The 19,883-nt window shown below is 36.6% G+C and overlaps 1 protein-coding gene across 4 annotated transcripts in view; it reads left to right on the top strand.

The window, feature by feature from the left end:
* The window catches only part of USP8 (ubiquitin specific peptidase 8), a 25,123-nt gene extending 5,240 nt beyond the window's left edge, over positions 1–19,883 (top strand). For 2 of the 4 annotated variants that reach the window (XM_021537532.4, XM_021537531.4), the window contains exons 2-20: positions 3,287–3,457; positions 4,073–4,217; positions 4,693–4,778; positions 7,309–7,453; positions 8,091–8,148; positions 8,685–8,829; positions 9,110–9,272; positions 10,557–10,701; positions 10,894–11,087; positions 12,216–12,833; positions 14,076–14,165; positions 14,828–14,908; positions 15,284–15,546; positions 16,163–16,375; positions 16,826–17,036; positions 17,374–17,610; positions 18,081–18,223; positions 18,590–18,722; positions 18,940–19,883. In XM_021537532.4, the coding sequence (XP_021393207.3) occupies positions 3,354–3,457; positions 4,073–4,217; positions 4,693–4,778; positions 7,309–7,453; positions 8,091–8,148; positions 8,685–8,829; positions 9,110–9,272; positions 10,557–10,701; positions 10,894–11,087; positions 12,216–12,833; positions 14,076–14,165; positions 14,828–14,908; positions 15,284–15,546; positions 16,163–16,375; positions 16,826–17,036; positions 17,374–17,610; positions 18,081–18,223; positions 18,590–18,722; positions 18,940–19,125 (3,360 nt within the window). In that variant the 5' untranslated portion in view covers positions 3,287–3,353 and the 3' untranslated portion in view covers positions 19,126–19,883. The remainder of the gene's footprint in view (positions 1–3,286; positions 3,458–4,072; positions 4,218–4,692; positions 4,779–7,308; positions 7,454–8,090; positions 8,149–8,684; positions 8,830–9,109; positions 9,273–10,556; positions 10,702–10,893; positions 11,088–12,215; positions 12,834–14,075; positions 14,166–14,827; positions 14,909–15,283; positions 15,547–16,162; positions 16,376–16,825; positions 17,037–17,373; positions 17,611–18,080; positions 18,224–18,589; positions 18,723–18,939) is intronic. The other 2 variants (XM_021537534.4, XM_021537535.4) reach the window with 2 other exon arrangements.

Below are 19,883 nucleotides of genomic sequence, written 5' to 3'. Positions count from 1 at the left end.
TGTAGTCATTCCACTTAAAGCTTACTCATATCCTTAGTAAAACTGGCCTGATAATTAGATGTTGAAATACCTGTTACCAACAGGTATGTTTCCCTGTCAGGGTAAAACTATCCATTCTAAGTATGTCAAATGCCTATAATCATACAAGTATGGCTTCACTTATATTTTGGGATAGTGGCCTTGTTTTCAGCACTCGTAGGTATGAAAAAGGAGCCAGAGATAATACTCCAGGTGGGGGTAGAAAAGGTCTCAGGCTTTGGGTTTGATCTTAATTTTTAAGATAAAAGTTGACAAGCCTGGAATAAGTTGTTTCTTCTTCCTCACAGGATTGACTAATAGTAGATTTAGCTATTACAACTTCTTCAGTCCCTTGTAATCATGGTTTTGTGATCCAGCTTTCTTTGATGCTGATTAATTCCAGGCTGTATTTGTGCAGCTGGATTTTGCTGGATTCCTCCACTGAGACTAGGCCAGTTAGGAATCTGATATTTGCAAATACTGTGTTCAAAATCAGATGGCAGTAGTTATCAATGAAGGAGTTGATTTGGACTCTGAAATTATAGTCTTTCCAAAGCTTGCTCAAAAATGAAGGAGATAAACCATGTTCATTTGAGTATGAGGAAAAACTAAGGTAATGCACATCTTAAAATTTAGTAGAAGCTTAAAAAATTGTAAGGGTCCTTACAAGCTAAAACTGAGCAGTCAACAATGGTCAGTCTGTAGTAATTAAAATCCAGTTAGAGCATTTCTGATGCGTAAACCTGAAAATGTTACAGATCCAAAATTAAGATTCTGTGTAGAAAAATGTCTTAGAAACTGCAACTGAAATCTCATATTAACTTATGACATATGCTGTGTGTATTTCAATTAAGTGTGTGGTTGAGAATTTGATTTTTTAAAAAGTTTAGAAAATATTCCTTATCCATTCTTACTCATTTCACTGCAACATATTGTATGAATTGTGGTGCTGTGGGAGGTCAAAGGGTAATATAATACCTCATTAATCAGATACTGTGGTTAGAAGCTCATGCTTTAAAAAAGGTATAGAAATTTATTTTAATTGGAAAATAAAAGTTCAGCAGTGAATTTGCATGGCAGTTTAAAGACCTGCAGTTATAACTTAGGAATCATAGGAAAATGTGGAAAGACAATTTTTGTTTCAGGCCAAAGCTCAGAGGTGGCTTTTATTTACTAGTTCTGCATTTAGATGATGTTCCAGAAGATCTGCCCTTTTCAAGGTGTGTCAGCAACACTTGAGAATTTACTGACATCATTAAATAGTTCATCTTCCACATAATCTTGAGCTTTTTTGCTCATATGCACACAAAACTCTAATGCTATGTGCATATCTTATTCAGACTGCGTATTTAGTTACAATATTCTGTCAGAACACAACCAAATGCTGCCACTTAAGATTAAGAAAATACTGGTTACATAACAGAGCAAACATTGAAGATATATTTGGAAAGGACTTAAAGGCTTCAAAGGAAAATTCTATTTACGGTTCCATGGAGAGAAAAAAGCCAGGTAAAGACATGCTCTGAAGGTAGAATGAGACAAGCAATACTAAAATCTTAATAAGAATGAAGCTTCTCTTTATGAGGTTGCAAAAAGTATGTCTTTGTTTTAGGTTAAATGATTTTATACTGGAAAGGTCTTCTTTGGGGCAGGGAGTGTCTGTGTTGTGTTTCTACTGCATGCAGTTTTAATGATTTATCTGCCTTGTTTTATGCTCCTAATCTCCCTGAAAGTTACAATTGAATGTATGACGTATCATATAGAAAAGACAGTGTTTTAAGATGAGTGAGGTATGGGATATATTTTTATTTCTATGTATTAAAGATAGTATTTGGGGACTTCAGTACTTTATAGAATTATTTGGAAATTAGTCTACTAAGAGAGGTTTTTAAACAAATTTTTCAGTTGTAAAAAGCTGATACCGACTTATCAAAGAAACTAGCAAGTACAGCATCTGTGTTCAAGCAGTAAGTTATTTTGCTAGATATTGTTTAATCTGTCCTTGGCATACTAGACCTTAAACCAAAGGTTTGTGTTAACTTTATGTCTTTGTTTGATAACCAGTTCATAGACCAACAATAGTCAAGCTAGCAATACTCTGCAGTAATACTTCAAGGAGTACAACAGTGATGAGCCTTGGGAAGGGATCCCATTCCCACCTTAGCTTCTCATTCTTGACTGCACATGCCAACTCCTGCCCTTGCACAAGGTGTGTGTAGCCTTTCTGCTTCTTCAGTAGGGTGAATTGGCTCAGTAAGAGGTTGGAGAAGTACCAGACCAGCATGAGAAAGAGGGAGGGAAATTGGGACTAGCTCATTGAGTGGCAATCAGCTACTGATCAATTTGGTCAGGTGAAACTTCCCTCTGAGGTCACCATCTGGTTTTCTTGGTCGCACTTGATGCTGATCACATTGAGAGTGAAAGAAAAATGCTCTACCTTTATCTTGTCAAAAGCCACGTGGCCTTTCTCTACTAGGAAATAACTTATTTGCTGATATAATTTGAGTGTCTGTCTTCTAAAGAGTCCCCTTTAAGTCTCTCAATATCACTCACATATTAATGTCTTACCTCATGCTGGTGAGGGAGCTCAGTTCCTCCCCTGCTGCCCCTAAGGCTAAAATGGCTCACTGTGTACTGGATGCAAAGAGTTTTAGTTAGACAGTCTGCAGGAGACTTCAGGGACTTCCCTATCTCAGATAACATGATGTAACAGTCCCTTGTGACCAAATCTACTTAAGTATTTCATGGCTACCTGGAGAGCACTTTCAAATGAAAGTAAACTGTCAATGACACCAAGGAGTTGAAGACCTACAGAATGTCCAAGACATTTCAGTAGACTTTAATGGTAGCAGCATTCCTGTTCTCAGCTTATCTCTTAGCAAGACATTAGAAGTCATTTTTCAAAGGGGGTAGTGTGCATTTGCAGAGTACAGAGGAGTCAGCTATTTTTTGATAGTATACTTGCTGGCATTTCAGTGGTATAAATTTGCTGGATATGACGATTTTGAACATTCATGAGTCAGCTTTTTTTTTTTTTCTGTTAGCACCTTATTGCTGGACATTCTTGATCAATTACCTGAAGTGATTTCAAATAATTCTGTTACTTTGGGAGGATTAATTTATGCTATTAATTGTTCAGACACTCTGTTTGCTAGCTCATGTAAGGTGAGATAAATAAGGTAATAAACCTACACAGGTAACTATAACTACTGTACTAAAAGTAGTTGGAATATAATTTGGCTCTTCCTACCCTCTTTTCCTCCTCCAGAAAAATATTGATAAAGACTTTTAAGAAGCTGTAACATCCTAGAAGGGACATAAGTAACAATATTAACATGCCTGCTGTGGCGTCTGTACCTAAGGAGCTATACCTCTCTACTTCATTGAAAGATCTCAACAAGAAGACAGAAGTAAAACCTGAAAAGACCAGTACAAAAAGGTACATATAATTTACTTTGAATTAGTACTTAAAATACAAAATTTGTTGTGGATCTAAATTTCTTTCATTATTTCTGCTAGATACAAAATCTTCAATATAGCTCTCTACTGTCACATTGGTTATACTTACAGCCTTCAGAAGGTCACATGGCATACTGCCAAAGCATGACTTGGACAGAGCACAATGCCCATGAAAATCTGCATACTTAGAGGAAAGGCTACATGAATGCAAATCTGTAAAAATTATAAAACTTTTAGCAAGTGTCTTTGCCTCTAGCATTTTTAGACAATCGATGATTTAACTTTGTCTTACTATGACTTAGTTTTACCTAGAAAAAATGTTATTCTTAGAAGGAAGAGTATCTTTTCCCATATCTCACTATGGTATTTAATTATGGAATACTTTAATTAAGTCTGGTAAACAAACTAGCAAAGATAAACATTATTTGGAGGAACATGATTGCAATTCATATTTAATGAAAGCTTTGTATTAAGGTGGTAAAATCAAATGCGTAATATATGGGTGAAGTCTGTAAACACTTAAGATGGTATCTTGTAATGAAAAGGTGTTTGGGGACAAGTCAACAAATCTGTGCTCTACTCTTTTTGGTTTCAGTTATGTGCAGAGTGCCCTTAAGATTTTCAAGGCTGCAGAGGAAAGCAGACTGGACGGAGATGAAGAAAAAGCTTACATCCTCTATATGAAATATGTGGCTGTTTATAACCTTATTAGAAAGAGACCTGATTTTAAGCAGCAGCAGGTATAAAAGCTTTCTGACTGATCTCTTCTGCATTGGTCAAAGAATGAGAAGTACAGAGAATTACACTAATGCACATTCAAAGGATCACACTGATATTAAACTCTCACTTATGGTGCTATTTTTTCTTTCTTGTTTTTCGACAAGTCTGGTGTTAATTTTTTTTCAGTTTTGTTTTTATATATGAACTATACAAATTGTCAGACCTGTCAATATTTTTTCATGGAAAGGTATTCTCATAATTTTTACCAGTCAGACTTTTTTGGTGAAGTTGCCTTGTCTAGCAAGTTATTAATTTATTAGTGCCATAAAACAAAACTCATAACTGAATGGAAAATATTTTGATTCAAACCAGTTGTGTTTTTTGGCATTAATATCATTATAATATCAACTCTCCATACATTAGTGACTCTTGACATGTATAGGAGTAGGCATTGTTAAACTGTATATTTATATGATATGATGCTTGTCATTTTAGGATTATTTTCATTCAATTCTGGGACCTACAAATTTAAAAAAAGCTCTTGATGAAGCTGAAATACTGTCAGACAGCCTTAAACTCAGGTATGTAACACAGTTGATGGCTAAGACATTGTTCCTTATACCTCAAGCCTTTAGCTGTGCCAAGTGCAGATTTTCATGCCATTTAGTAGAAAGCAATTGCACTTGAGTAAACCTGAAACTCTTGAGAGCTTAAATTTATTTCCAGAAGTCTTTCACTAGAGACAATTTTCACTGCCATACACTCCAATAACTTGTTATTTTGTACACTGTCTGCTGACTCCTAGTAACTTTGGTTTGTTGACAGTGTCTCCTAGCTTTGTTAACTAATAAATAGAAACAACAAGGTCTGAAGAACATATACAGGGGAGATGATCAAGAGCAATTTCCTCCTCAACCTTTTAATCATCTTAGCACAAATATATTAATGAATATTCCTAATAATCAGATATGCTAAAAGTCTCCCTAGTCTGGATGTAGTTTACACTAAGAAGTGCCAAGTTTTGATTCTTTAGCCACACCTTTCCTCTGCCATTTGTGTATGGAATGCACAGTTCTGCCAGTTAGTAAATGAGCAGATGCTAATGGACTTTTGGGTACCTGATTGACAGCTGTCAAGTTACATCTTTGTGCCATAAGCCATGAAACTGTGTTAGTAAGAAGCTGTAAGGTAGGGTCTATCTTTAGGTGATTTAGCACAGGAGTTCTTATTTCCAGCCTTCTCTGCTTCATGCATCCTTAGCGATTTTTTCTCACTCTTTTAACTCTCTCTGCAGCTGGGCACATTTCCCTTCACAAGTGTCATGTCCCACCCCCCTCCTCCCAAGTATTCTCGTGAAAGTGTATTTTATGCCCTCCAAAGTGCTAAATCTGTAAAGTTAATTTAGGTGAACTGTGAGTGTAGCTACATATATGTGAAGAGTGACTTCGCAAAGATTTCATGACACTGTGTATGAAACAATCTTTAGATTTTTTTTGTTTAGGTGAGTCTTAAATACAGCTACAAATTCACTCTAAGAGTAAACATCGATAGAATCAGAGAAAACTAAAATGTAGAGACATGTTTAAATAACTTATGTCTTTTTATGAAAGGAACAGTTTTGAAGTTGGCACAGTAACTTTTAACTACTCTGGTAAAATGTGTAAATATTTAAAGGCAACAAATGAAACATGACTCCTGTGTAACTACAGAAGTAGTTGCAAGGAAATTATTTGTATAATTTCTTCCCCAGGCAGTAGGCCAGCAAATAGTTTGAATGTTAATTGTTAACTAAAAGTAGAGCTGCTGAAACTTGTATAGGAGCAGGAATGCTTACATGAATGACCAACTATGTGCTTTAGAAGTATAAATAGTAAATAGGAAATTGATGGGTAAATATTTCATACTGACCAAATTAAAATCTGAAATATGCTTCAGTGTCATAACTCCAAGTGGTAACAAAATGCTCAGTTCTAACTTACAATGCCTGTACCAAATCAAGAAACCTGTTTAAAAATAAAATTACAGACTTCTTGCCTCTTTCCTCTTAGTGGGCAATTAGTGCAGTAGACTTGGAGGTGGAATTTGATTGAATGATCTAGGTTATTAACACAGTACTTCTGAACTGAAATACAGCTGTATTGTCATTGTTATTTTAACCCTAATCATACAACATCTGGTCAAAATGAGCATTTAATAACACAGTTCTGAGTTCATGTTCTACTTCTTGGTTCAGTCATCCAAATTGTTAGGACAAACATTCTTTTTTTTGTTTTATGATACTAGTAACCCTTAAACTTCTCAGTTGTATTAAATGTCAGTGAATACTATTGAACAATGATGTGACTGTACAAACCTCCAGTGGGTGATCTGAAGACTGTAGTTTGGAGATCACTGGCTTACAATACCATGATTGTCCTTTCAGTGGTGAAAGGCTGGGAGGGTAATTTTCAAATCTGAGGCTTTATGAAAAGGACAGCTGTATGCAAGACCTCATCTCCCAAAACTCCTGAGTGAACAGTTCTTGCATTGGCTTCCCTGTAGGCCCAGTGTTTGAAACAGGCACCAGGCACACAGGTGGGCACATCACAGAGTCAGCTTACATTCTGAAGGTGATTACTGTATAAGTAGTTCTGATCCAACATCCCAGGAAAATCAAATTTAGGTAACCGAGCTAACTTACTCTTCACTGGCTCTGTTGCAAATGAACTAAAATACCTGGGATGAATGTTACAATATATTGGAGTTTACTTGTAAATCACCAGTACCTACCCTTTTCTGTAGAAAGTGAGAAGCATTCAGATATACTGTAGCTAAGCTTGACCTCAGGTGTAAAGGAAAAAATAGCTTTACAATCAGTGGCAATGTAACAGGATTCAAACCAAGATTTAACAGTAAGGAAACCAACCCAAAAGTGGGAAAAATAAGACCACATAGTTAGGAAGCAGAATGGAGTTTTTTTGGAATACAAAACCTGACAATACTTGTAACTTTTTAAAATTCTAAATACTTCCTTTAAAGTTTTTAACTGAAGACTTAGTGATTTTGGTATTAATAATCCAATGGTAGGCAAAACCACAATATTGAAAAAAAGGCACTTTTTTCCCCTAATAGATATGAGGAAGCTGAAGTTCGGAAAAAACTTGAAGAGAGGGACAGACAAGAACTGCAAAAAAAGCAAGATGCAAAAGATGATGGAAAGAGCTCAGCCAAAAACTCCTCAGAAAGTGCTGTAGATTCCAAAGGAAAAAGCCAAAGGGTAAGTGAAGATGTTTACAAACTCGTAATTCAATCTGAATGTATCGTTTCAATCTAGAATTTGGTCTCTATTTCTACTAGTAGGTATTTCAAGTTCAGAATCAAGGTGGGTTTTTTTTTATTAATTTACACTCTCCATAACCTTTTTTGACATTTCTTTGGAATACTTCAAGTCCTAGCAGCCTCCAGGCCTTGTATAACATAGACTGAGCTTTATGGTTAAGTCAAATTCTGTTTTATGCTAAAATTAGTGCGAGAATCACATCAAGAAACCCAATGGTGACAAACTGATATTAAGGATAACATGTCTCCATTTTAGGGGAAGGTTGACTTTCTAGCAGTAGTGTGGAAACACTAATTAACACTTCATTCGTGACAAATACTTCAAGAATTTCTTCTGGTAGATGATGGTGTCCTAGGCTGTATTACCTTTTTAACTGTTTTCTGTCTAGGCAGGGCAGCAGCCTCAGTATCTTTTCAGTACATTTGTCAGCACATCTTCAGAAACAGCTCCCCTGTGCTGTTTGTTCCTGTGGCCTGTCTGACAAGTTTCCTTCAGGCTCTGTGAGAATCATTCTCTGTTGGCCGCCTTAGTTCTGAGTGTTACATGCTAAACTTTTTTTTTTCCCTTTATACAGATTAATGGTGAGACAAAGCATTCACTGGAAAGAAAAGATCAGTCTGATAGCCTGAGTGGTAAGAGATGCAATGCTCACACAAATGTGAAAAAGGTTTCTGTATGACTGTGCACTAATCACTTCTCAGCTGCAGTCCTTCTCAGGAGTTATTTCACTGTTAAAATATTTTGATGAAATTCTAGTATCCTGCATTTCAGTTATAACAAATCAGTAATTAAGTAAGCTCTGTATTAAAGCCTTCATTACTTCTCATAGAGATCTGTAGTTAGTTTTTCAACTGTTCGGTAATTAAAGTTGAACTAGTCCTGAAGTGATCAGGTTAGAAAGAAAAACAGCTGTACTGCTGATAGGCAAGGATGAAGTTAAACTTATCACTGAACTATTCAGTGGTAAGTTCAGGTCAGGTACTGATCCCTACAGCAGTGGGAGCAAAAGGTCCACACTGTAATGTCTCACCTCCATGACTCTGTGGGACTTATTAGTTCTGTTTCATCTGTTTGTAGTCTTGATTGCACCACTCAGATACCATAGCCATTCCTAGCCATCTTCATTTATAATGTAGTTTCTTACATGTAATTGCTTCTCTCTTTCAAGGAGCAGTCACACCTGAGAAACTGTTTGCAATGATGTCAGACAAAAATATTGAATTGCTTATAATGGATGCTCGAAGATCAAAGGATTATCAGGAATCTTGTATTCCAAAATCCATCAGCGTCCCAGAAGAAGCTATCCATCCTGGGTAAGACATGATGTTCAATGAGAGTGAAATATTTAATTTTCTAAAAAAAATACATGCATTTTTTACAATACATTACAATACATGCTTGTATACCTAGTGTCAGAATCCCTGCTGTGTACCAGTGGGCAAGATGTATCTGCACAGCTCTATTCTTCCATGCACTGACTTCAACACAATGCATATTTATTTAATCCAAGCACATAAATATCTATGCATTATATATTGTTGGACAAAATGTTACTTGTGCATGACTCTTTAAATGCATGTTAATGCATTTCAGAGATACTGCTTATCTGATTGAAGCTAGACTCCCAGAGGAGTCTAGGGATCCATGGAAGAGGAGAGGACAGTTCCATTATGTTATACTGCTAGATTGGTTTAGTTCTGCTGAAGACTTAAAGTTGGGAACAACTCTACAGAGCCTGAAAGATGCACTTTTTAAGGTTGGCAAATTTAATCTTCTAATTCATCTTTATTGTAAATAAGGTCTTGAAGCATTTACATGATGTGCATATGGAGGCTTTGCTGACAGTTGAGTTTTCAAAGCTTGCTTGTTTTGATAGCAGAAGTATAGTTTGAAGTTTCACACTATACTCTAGCAGAGGACGGTATCATTTATTAAACAGGTAAACAGGAGAATGTTTCAACTCACTTCCTCACCAAGGAGCTCATCAACTTAGAGTTCTCTGCTGACAGTTATTTGGAAAAGTACTTTTAGTCTTGTTTCCCAGGAACAGTCACCCTCTCTCCTGTATTAGCAACAGTAATTCCTTATCCCTGGAAACTGGTTGGCCACCTACTTTGCAGTCCTATCAGCTAGGTAGTTCCTACAGTGGAGGGGCTGCAGTGAAGGAAGCTCCAGAAATATTTTCAACACCGTTAACTTTTCTGCATTTTTGAATAAAACTTTTAGGCAAACATTAATTTAAATTTGAGTTTCATCAGTGCAGGAAGCTTATAGACTCCACAGTGAGCAGATGCCCAACATTTTCAAGTCAAACTCTCTGTGGCTGTGTTGTCCCTTCTCTGTACAGTGGTGGCTCTTGTGAAAGATTGCAAATCTTTCTGTTACCTTGACATTCAGGACTGGGGTTCAGAGATAGTTCAGCAGTTCTCCCTCTTGATTGTTTTACAGACTGTTCTCTAAACTGTGTCTTGTTCATCTAATAATACCGAGGAGGGTAGTCTGAACCCTGAACTCTCAAGGGGTTTCAGAAAGTCAATGTTATGCTTTCTAAATCACTAATCCCTCAGCAAACATACCAGATAAGAAACTGAAGCAAATACTGTAATAAAAATACTTTTCTGTGTGGAGGATTGTTATGTGAAGTAGCAGTAAGTGGTTCTTTCTGTACTGGAAATATTCACACCCTGTTGTAGGCAGAGCCAGGAACTTAACTGTGCTGTGCATTCTCTAAACAGAAAGGATCCCTATTTTTGAAACCTCTAATTCTTGTTTAAAAATTTAAAAATCAATCTCTCAATTTAATGACTAGGCATAGGAATTTCAACAACATTATTAAGTGTGGAGTTGTGTTATTATAAGTTTTATTATATAATGGCTTGCTCCTCTGTACCCCCATGTTCTATTTGGTTTATCCCTGGTTTTCCCGCCCTACCCCACGTGTCAATCCTCCCCTGAGGTGTCTAGCCAAGCGCGGCAATTAAGCTGTAAAAGTTCATTTCTATTTTTAAATCAATTAACATTAAACTATTTTTCCATACAGTGGGAAAGCAAAACCATCCTGCAGAATGAACCTTTAATTCTAGAGGGAGGTTATGAAAACTGGCTCCTTTGTTTTCCCCAGTATACAACAAATGCTAGAGTAACTCCACCCCAGCATGGCAGGACTGAAGCAGTGACTGTTTCTTGTAAGTATAAAGGATAACACCCCACCAAGCAGTTGTAGTTACTGGATGAGTCTTTCATTCATTCAGATGTATTTAGGAAAGTCTTGTTCTAGCTAAAAACTAAATTTTGAGTTGGAATGAGGGGTTTATTTTACTTTTGTGGTTTTGTTTTGAGAATTATCTTATGGTTCCCTCCTGTCCCCTCTCCTGCAGTGGATTTTACATATCCATCTCTGGAAGAGCCTGCTCCTATGCCACCTGTTGTTGCTGAAAATGAAGAAATGGGAGATAATTTGGAAGAGAGACTAAAATCACTTAACAGGCCAAACGTACAGGATGCTGCTGTTCCAAAAGCTGACAGTTCCTTTGTAGTTAATCCCATGTCAATTACAAGAAGTATCCCTGAGGTAAGCTTTTTGACCTGTTCCTTTTTTTCAGGTAGTGTATATGATTAATGTGTTAGAGACCCACCACACCCAGAACTCTAAATGCACAAGTAAACATACTCGATACTTTTATTTAAGCCTTACAATGAGTATATTGCTACAGAGACTCTCGGTGATCTGTGAAGCTGTGGTAACTGATCTACAGAATTCTATGAAACTAAATACACTTAACAGAATAGCCGAACTGTTCATAAATGTTTTTATGTGAGCATGGGAGAAATTAAAGGTCAGCAATTGATCGCTAATTCAGAAAGTTCATAAGTAGTCTTTCTACTTAAAGCACATATGATGAAATACAGAGAGGACAGTTAAACCATGGCTTACCTTGGCTATTCCACTGGTCTGATTTCCAGCCACTGTATCTTCATTCAAATAATAAAACATTTAGGTGTTTTGTCTCTCTGGGCCCAGTAGTGAAAGTATATGAATTTGTTTCTTCCTTTCTTGTGAATAAGACTTTACAAAGCAGAGTTCTTACAGTAAATTAATTCTTTCTTTAGGAGACAAGGCTAAAAGCTCTTCATTTACAACCTTCTATATGCAGTCTTGAATATAGATTTCATTCAAGAGACCCTATACTGTAAAATTTAGAGACCTTATTTCTGTTTGTCCCTGAACCAGATGAGCTTTTATTTATTCAGAACAGTCACTCCAGCATCAAAAACAACCTTCTGGCAAACAGCTAACTCCTAAGCCATTCCTAAATACCCCTTCCCATCAAGCAGATCTGCCTTAAACATGTGCTTTGTCACATGATTGAGAGAGCCAAGCCCAAATTAGGCTGCCTGATTGCCCTAAAATGTTCACCTTTGAAAGCTCAGAAATAGAGCACTGTGGTAATTAGTGCATAATGCTGTCCTTATGATTCTTTAGCACTTATTAGTTCACACCTGGAATGAATACCTAATTTTACTAACAAGCAATTTGAAAGAGAAGATTTAATGAAATTGAAAGATCTCTCTCCGGCAGAAGTCATCTTGATGTCATCTTTATTCTCTTACAAATCTCACTTAGGAAGAGCTTAGTAAAGAGAGTAGTAATAGCTGTAGTGAATTGTCCTACACTCTGTGTTCTCTGCCTGTGTTACAGGTCGATCGTTCTAAAAAGCCTTCACTAAAAATCCTTGGTGATAACAGAGCAAAACCTCCAAGTACAATCAGTGACAGCCACTCTGGTGAGAGTGGAAGAATAGTTCCAGACCGCTCCACAAAGCCCATGCATGATGGAAGGAGCACTCTGACAGAAGAAGAAAAAAGTCGGGTCCATGCGGAAACCGCTGCTTTGTTAGAGAAAAACAGACGGGAAAAGGAACTGCGGGAGAGGCAACAACAGGAACAGAAAGAGAGGCTCAAGAGAGAAAAAGAAGAACAAGAACTAAAAGAAAAGGAACAGGAACAAAAGGCAAAAGATGAACAGAAGGAAAAGGAACGCAAAGAAAAGCTACACCAATCAAAAGAGGACAGAGAGCAGAAGGAGAGGGATGAACAAATAAAAAGAGAGCAGGAGGAAAAGGAACAAGAAAGAGGACACAGAGAAACAGTAGAAGCAAAAAAGCAAAATAAAAATGAACCAGAAAACATTGGTGCAAAAAGAATTGAGGTTGACAAAATACCCATGGAAGAAAGAGAAAAGGGATCTCGAACACCAGAAACACAGAAACGAGCACTGGGTGATGCATCTCAGACCTTTGTGACTGTTCCAGGCAAGGTTAGTGAAAAAGAAAAATCACCATCAAATGTGATATGCACTTAAATAATTCTGAATAGTCTAGTTTTAATCTAGCAATTTGAAATACATAATTGGATGTTTATTTAGACCACATTTTACATAAAAGTAGAGGAGAGAGTTAAAACCAAGACACAAATAGATTTTTTTTCCCAAGACAAGCTTACTTCTTTCTTGTAGGTGGGCAGCATGAAATCCCCATAATAATAAAATAATAAATAATAAAATAAATAATAAAATTTCCCACTCACATGGAGCTAGAAGGGATGATGGTTCTTAGACTGCAACCCTCTGTTTCAGAAATAGAAGCCTGGTGGTATTTTATCTCTTGTACCAGCTTGGTACTGTACTATGTACTTACAACACGATGGTGTCATAAGGAACCCTTTAGTGCCCCCAGGTGTAGAAACACTGACAGAACAGGATTTTGTTACCTGCCACAGGAAGCAAAGCAACATCCTCATCTAGGATTTTTGCTGAAAATAGTCCGGTTCCGAACTTTGGCGGGGAGGGAAGAGTGTCACAGTTCTTTCTTTCCTCATTCTTGAAAAAAATTGCAAAATTTCTCAATGTACGAATCATCTGATCATAAAATAGGAGCCACTTGCAAAGCTAACAATCAAACAGATGTCTTTAAAACCATTTCTCAAGAACTTGAATTAGGATATTTTTCTCTGCTTCTGTAATTGCAGTTTGATTTGATCATATTCTGATGTTTGTTTAATCCAAATGCACAAGAAAGCAAAAATAAATCTTCCTGTGCAAATTTAGCACAGTCATTCATGAGCTTTTGACTGACAGAGCAACTTCACATAATCCCAAAATGATGGCCTGTGATCAATCAAATTCATGTTGGCTTCACAGTTTGCCTTTTCCATGGAGAGGTTTGATAAGTGATGAGTGAAAGGGAAAAAAACCTGAAGTTTAACAATAAATTATAAACCCCACAAATTTTAGGGTAGAAAGTAGTGTAGGTGGAACTTCTGTACTTTATTTCTGAACAGAACAAACAGTATTATAGAACTAGCAGTAATACAACATTCAGTTTCAAAACCTATTCCAGTAAATTGCCTATAGTATGTAGAAAGAATAAAAATTACCTGCTTTAACCACTTTGTTGTGGTACATGCATTTAACAATCAAAAAAGAAAGTATAACTCTGCTTTATCAGCATTCTTTACATGCCAGATTAAAATTAAAGCCTTGTTTCAAAATCTTTTGCAGCAGATGGGGGTTAAAGGACAACCAGACAGTGAAGCTCAAAAGCCAGGACCCCTTAGAGAGGATTCTGAACAAGATACTGAAAGACTTAAAGTAAATACAAATGTATTGTATGTAGCCAAAATAATCAAGCACAGATGCTTTATGATTATTATATTATGTTAAACTCAATTTCATTTCAATTTTTAAAGCCATCATCTTAAGAAAAGACTATGCCATGTTCACAGTGTTTGTTTCCTTTTTTTCATTTGTCATATTCATATGAAAAATACTTGAAACTTCCATTAGAAGTCTTGATGCATTTCTGGTGGCATGGACAAGCATTCTCCATGCATTTGTCATCTCATGCATACACCTTCAAGTGCTACTTACAAGAGGGAAAAAAGCTCAACCCTATGTGTTTAACAGAAGCACATACTCCTACCATTTCCTGATTCCTCAGGGAAAAAATTGAGTTTCATGACTTTCATGAGACTAAGTGGTTGGTTTTTTTTTGTTGTTTTTTTTTTTTTTTTTTTTTTTTTTTTTTGTTCTGGAATGTGTCAACAAATGTTTTGTTTAGATTCCAATATTTTTGTTTAGATTGAGCAATAGAAAGTACCAAATTACCATTACAATACATTTTATTTCTATCTGTAATCAAGGATTTATTGTACTGTTTGCACTGAATCATGTAACTCCATAGAGAAGTCACAGGCAGCTTGTTGCTCTGCACAGATAACTCTACATACCTTACTTTTCTTTTTGTTTATTAGTCCCAGCGGGAGCCATTAATAAGAGCACGAAGTGAGGAAATGGGAAGGATAGTCCCAGGGCTGCCTGCAGGTTGGGTAAAGGTAACTCTTCTCCTGAAATTAAAATCAAACTGTTTGTGTAGTTTTGTCCTGTATTTCAGTGTCTTACTTCTATGTTAGATCTTGTTTCTTCTTTTTTTTTTTTACTCCTCTTTAACTTACATGCAGTTACTTTCTGAATTTTAATATTATTTGTAAAGGAACTAGGACATTTCATCTGCTAGTCCTGATTTTTGCTGTTTAATAGGCATTTTGGTGAAAGTTCTCCCTTCTACTAAATTTAATCCATTGAATGTTGAGGCTAGTCACAACTTAATATCCCAGTGTCTGGAAAACTCATGCTGTTCTTACAGTAATAGGTAAGTTAATGATGGATTTTCACTTGGGTTTGAAACTATTTATTTTTTTCCCCCCAAGTTCCTGGATGACATCACTGGAACCTATCGTTACTACCACTCACCAACAAACACTGTTCAGATGTACCCACCAGAAATGGCTCCTCCAGCCACTCCTCCATCAACCCCTCCCAGTCGGAAAGCCAAGCCAAAGGTGACTGCTGAGCGGGAGAGAGAGCACTCCAAGCTGAAGCGCTCCTACTCGTCCCCAGATATAACCCAAGCCATTCAGGAGGAAGACAAGAAAAGAGTTCCTGTAACTCCTGCAGTCAATCGTGACAATAAGTATGTTTGTTTGATAAGTTAGATCACAACCCAGGCAGTATGGCAGCACAAAGGACTTTCTTTGTGTTTAACTGACTGAAATTCATTGCTATTTTCTAAGTGGGTTTGAAAGGATGCAAGAGTAATAGACTGAAATTTCATTGCTAGAAGTTCAACGTATAGAGCAGTTCTCTTTGAGAAATCAATATAATAGTTATGTATTAGCAGGAATTTCAGAGTTCACAGTCTATTAATTCGATGACAGTTTTGCTCTTTAAGTTCTGTTATTTGTATTAACATAGTAAAAGACTATCTTCTGACAGTTTGTGAAATGCAAGTGTTCAGATTTTAAACTGTATTAAACAGCCAATTCTTCATCTGTGAATTAAAGAAATAAAGGAAAAAAAATATAAATCTCCCAAGTGATGGTGCCTAAAAGTCAGCCTCATTATATGAGGCCAGTGTATATGGATTTCTCACTGTTGCATTGGCTGGTTTTGAATATCCTAAATTACGCTATTTGGTGCCAGAATGGTCCAAGCCCTGTGGGTGGTGGGGTGAGGTGTGGTGTCTTTTGGTTTATGTGAACAACTTTGTGAAATCTGAGACTCCTAAACAAATAATTTCTTGCTTATAGACCTACCTGTTACACTAAAGCAGAAATTTCCAGGCTCTCTGCATCGCAGATTCGAAATCTTAATCCTGTGTTTGGGGGATCAGGACCAGCTCTGACAGGACTTCGGAATCTAGGGAACACTTGCTACATGAATTCCATATTACAGTGTCTGTGCAATGCACCTCACCTGGCTGAGTATTTCAACAGAAACTTGTATCAAGCTGATATTAACAGGTGACAATCTCTCATCTGCCTTTATACTTGCCAATTCAAGAAGATCACTTAGTGGGGCTGTTTGTTTTTTTAAGTAGGAGGCAAACGGTAACTTTTAGGCACCTTGACATTTTCAAAATTCATGTGTGTCACTAAATAGGTTTTACTGGACAGTGATAATTAAATTATGGTCATCATGTTCATAAAATACATGTGTACTAGAGTCTCTTAAAACTAAACTGAATATTTAAATAGTTCACAAAACATGCTGAAAACAGCTGTACCTTCTGTCCAGAATATGGAACCAAATTACAGGGCTGAAATATATAAAATTTAACTCAGTCTAACAGCCAGTTTTCCTTTGTCTAAAGAAATTATTTTAAAATTGGGATCATGTCTTGAATTAAAAATATTAATACTAAAACCCAGTTATTTGAATGGCTCAGATTGGTTTTGTCTCTTATTTTATAGGTCAAATTTCTTGGGGCATAAAGGTGAAGTGGCTGAAGAGTTTGGTGTAATAATGAAAGCTTTATGGGCAGGACAGTATAAATATATCAGTCCAAAAGACTTCAAAATTACAATTGGGAAGATTAATGACCAATTTTCAGGATACAGCCAACAGGACTCCCAAGAATTGCTTCTCTTTCTAATGGATGGCTTGCATGAAGACCTAAATAAAGTAAGCAATACACTTAAAACAAATTATATATCTGTTGGATGATCAAGAGAAATAAGTTTTTAAAACACTTTCTTATTCCATAAGATAATTATATTACTGCAACCTTGTATAGAACAAAATATGATTATTCAGAATTAAAGTAGGAATTCTGAAGTAGTAGGTATAAGGTAGTGGAGGGAGTCACAGAAGAAGCCTCACTAGACAAGAACTGGATGGCTACAGTGATATGTTTAAATATTCTTGTGAATATTCAATCATATGTTTGTATTACAGATGAGACTTCTTACTTATGTATATGTTAATATATTGCTGTGGTATTTAAACTTCTGCTATCCAGGCTGACAACAGGAAAAGATACAAGGAAGAAAATAACGATCACCTTGATGACTCGAGTGCAGCAGAAATAGCCTGGCACAAACACAAACAGCTCAACGAGTCCATCATCGTGGCACTCTTCCAAGGCCAGTTCAAATCCACCGTGCAGTGTCTGACGTGTCACAAGAGGTCCCGAACCTTCGAGGCTTTCATGTATCTGTCATTGCCACTTGCATCCTCCAGCAAATGCACTCTGCAGGTATGGGGACCTGGAGAGAAACAGCTCCAGGAGTGCACATTCCTCTGGCACTTCATTATGATGCTGCTTCTGCTCACCCTCTGCTTGAAGGGGTTGGTCAGAATTCTGCTTAATTGCATTGACCTGAAACATGAACAGATCTGAATCTGCATTTTTTAAAGTTCTTCTAAAGTTTAAAGAAATAGGTTATCCCTTAAATACTGAAGATGCAATAGCAGCATGTATATTACTTGCTTTGGTAGGTCACAATGTAAGTATTCTGTGTTTTTAAACAAAACATTGTATATTTTGAAGGATGCTAGTTAATATCTGCAGTAAATCTTGCTTCCACATATAGATTTAAGTCACTTTTCCTCACTGAGATGTAGGATGCAGGTAACTGATGCAAGTTAACAACCAAATGGGAAATAAACATTTTTGTTATGTTTCCATAAATGCCTACCATTTGCAATCTCTCTATTTTGTTTTAGGAATGCCTTAGATTGTTCTCCAAAGAAGAAAAGCTCACTGATAACAATAGATTTTACTGTAGCCATTGCAAAACTCGAAGGGATTCTTTGAAAAAAATAGAAATTTGGAAATTACCACCTGTTCTTCTTGTGCACTTGAAACGGTAAGGAAATGGTGATTGGTGAATATTAATTAGGATGAAATGATCAGGCTTTGATGGAACTGGATTGTTCCACTGCAGTAGATGAGCATTTTTACTTAGAGAAGGTCACAGATACATTACTAATTGTAATGTTGCAAGAATTTGATTTTTATCTGATGGTCCTTTTATAAGGCTGTAATTCCCAAGGCACTCTCACAAGTGACCTATTGTTATTTTTGCTAAGAAATACACAAGCAAACATTAACAGGACTGGGAGCTTCAGTTGAGATCACATCATGGTTAAATCAGGGAAAACAAACATGCTTAATACAATGGAATAGCTTGTGAACAACCTGCAGCTTTTCATTATGCTTTTTAATTCTTTAGATTTTCCTATGATGGAAGATGGAAACAAAAGCTTCAAACTTCAGTAGATTTTCCACTGGAAACTCTTGACCTCTCTCAGTATGTTATTGGTCCAAAGACTTCCTTGAAGAGATACAATCTGTTCTCAGTATCGGTGAGTAACAGTGTCACATTTCAAAATCCAGCTGCACTTTATGCAGGACTCAGGGTGGCCTGTGTGATTCAGCCAGGCTGCATTGTAGTTGCAGAGTAAGTTGCATTCTCAAAAGAACAATTGGGATTTAGTAAAAATTTCAAGTTCTAGATTATTTCCATAACCAGGGAAGAAATGGCAGCTTTGAAGGCCACTAATCCTTGCCTTACGTTCACAGAATCATTACGGTGGGCTGGACGGGGGGCACTACACAGCCTACTGCAAAAATGCTTCAAAACAGCGCTGGTTTAAGTTTGATGACCATGAAGTGTCTGAGATCTCGGCGTCCTCGGTGAAGTCCTCAGCTGCTTACATTCTCTTTTATACTTCCTATGAACAGCGAGCAGTAGATATGGCCACGTAAAGGAATGTGGCTTAAGGAAACTGGTTTTCTTTCTTCAAGAGCAGAGTAGGCCTGGGAATGCATATAAATATGCAAAAGTACAGCAGACATAGTCACTGGAGGAGTGGGAGGAGCAGGGCTGCCAGCAGGGCTCACTGGGGCCATAGCAGTGCTTAACAGTCAGACTGATGGTAACGCTTGTGGTCATACTGCCATCCGTGAAACCATTTATGAGCATTACTTGCATTACTGTTTATTTTAAAAAGAACTATATTTTTAGTCTGCTCCAAAATTAAATTCTAGCTTAGTCATCTGAAATCTATTAACAAGTAGTTTAAAATGTCTTAAACTCCCAAGGCATATCTTGGTTTCATTTTTTCTTTCACTGTTAATGGCCTTTTCACATTTCTAACCTTAAGCTTAACTCTACTGTGAATACTCTAGAACGATGTAAACAGTTAGGAATGTAAGTGTATATATTGATTGCATACTTGCACATCAGAATTATGTATATAATAAAATGTTGTCTTTTTTGTGAGAATCTCTAAAACTCAGAGGATTGCATTTATTTGCCAGCTCTAAGTAATTGCAACACTACTTAATAAAAAAAGCAGAGCTGTATCATTTTTTCTGTTAGCTTTTGTCAATATTTGTGCACTTCAGAGTTATTCTAAACAAACAAGATTTTCCTTTTTAATTTTTTAATATAAATTTTCATGTACACATGCATTAAAGACCTTAATGAAGAAATTATTTAAAAATATATCCTGTTAAATGTA

Source organism: Lonchura striata, chromosome 10 (assembly GCF_050655825.1).
Source record: "Lonchura striata isolate lonStrDom1 chromosome 10, ASM5065582v1, whole genome shotgun sequence".
NCBI lineage: Eukaryota > Metazoa > Chordata > Aves > Passeriformes > Estrildidae > Lonchura > Lonchura striata.
Note: the sequence above shows the minus strand (reverse complement) of the source record. Positions and strands in the feature narration are given on the sequence as shown.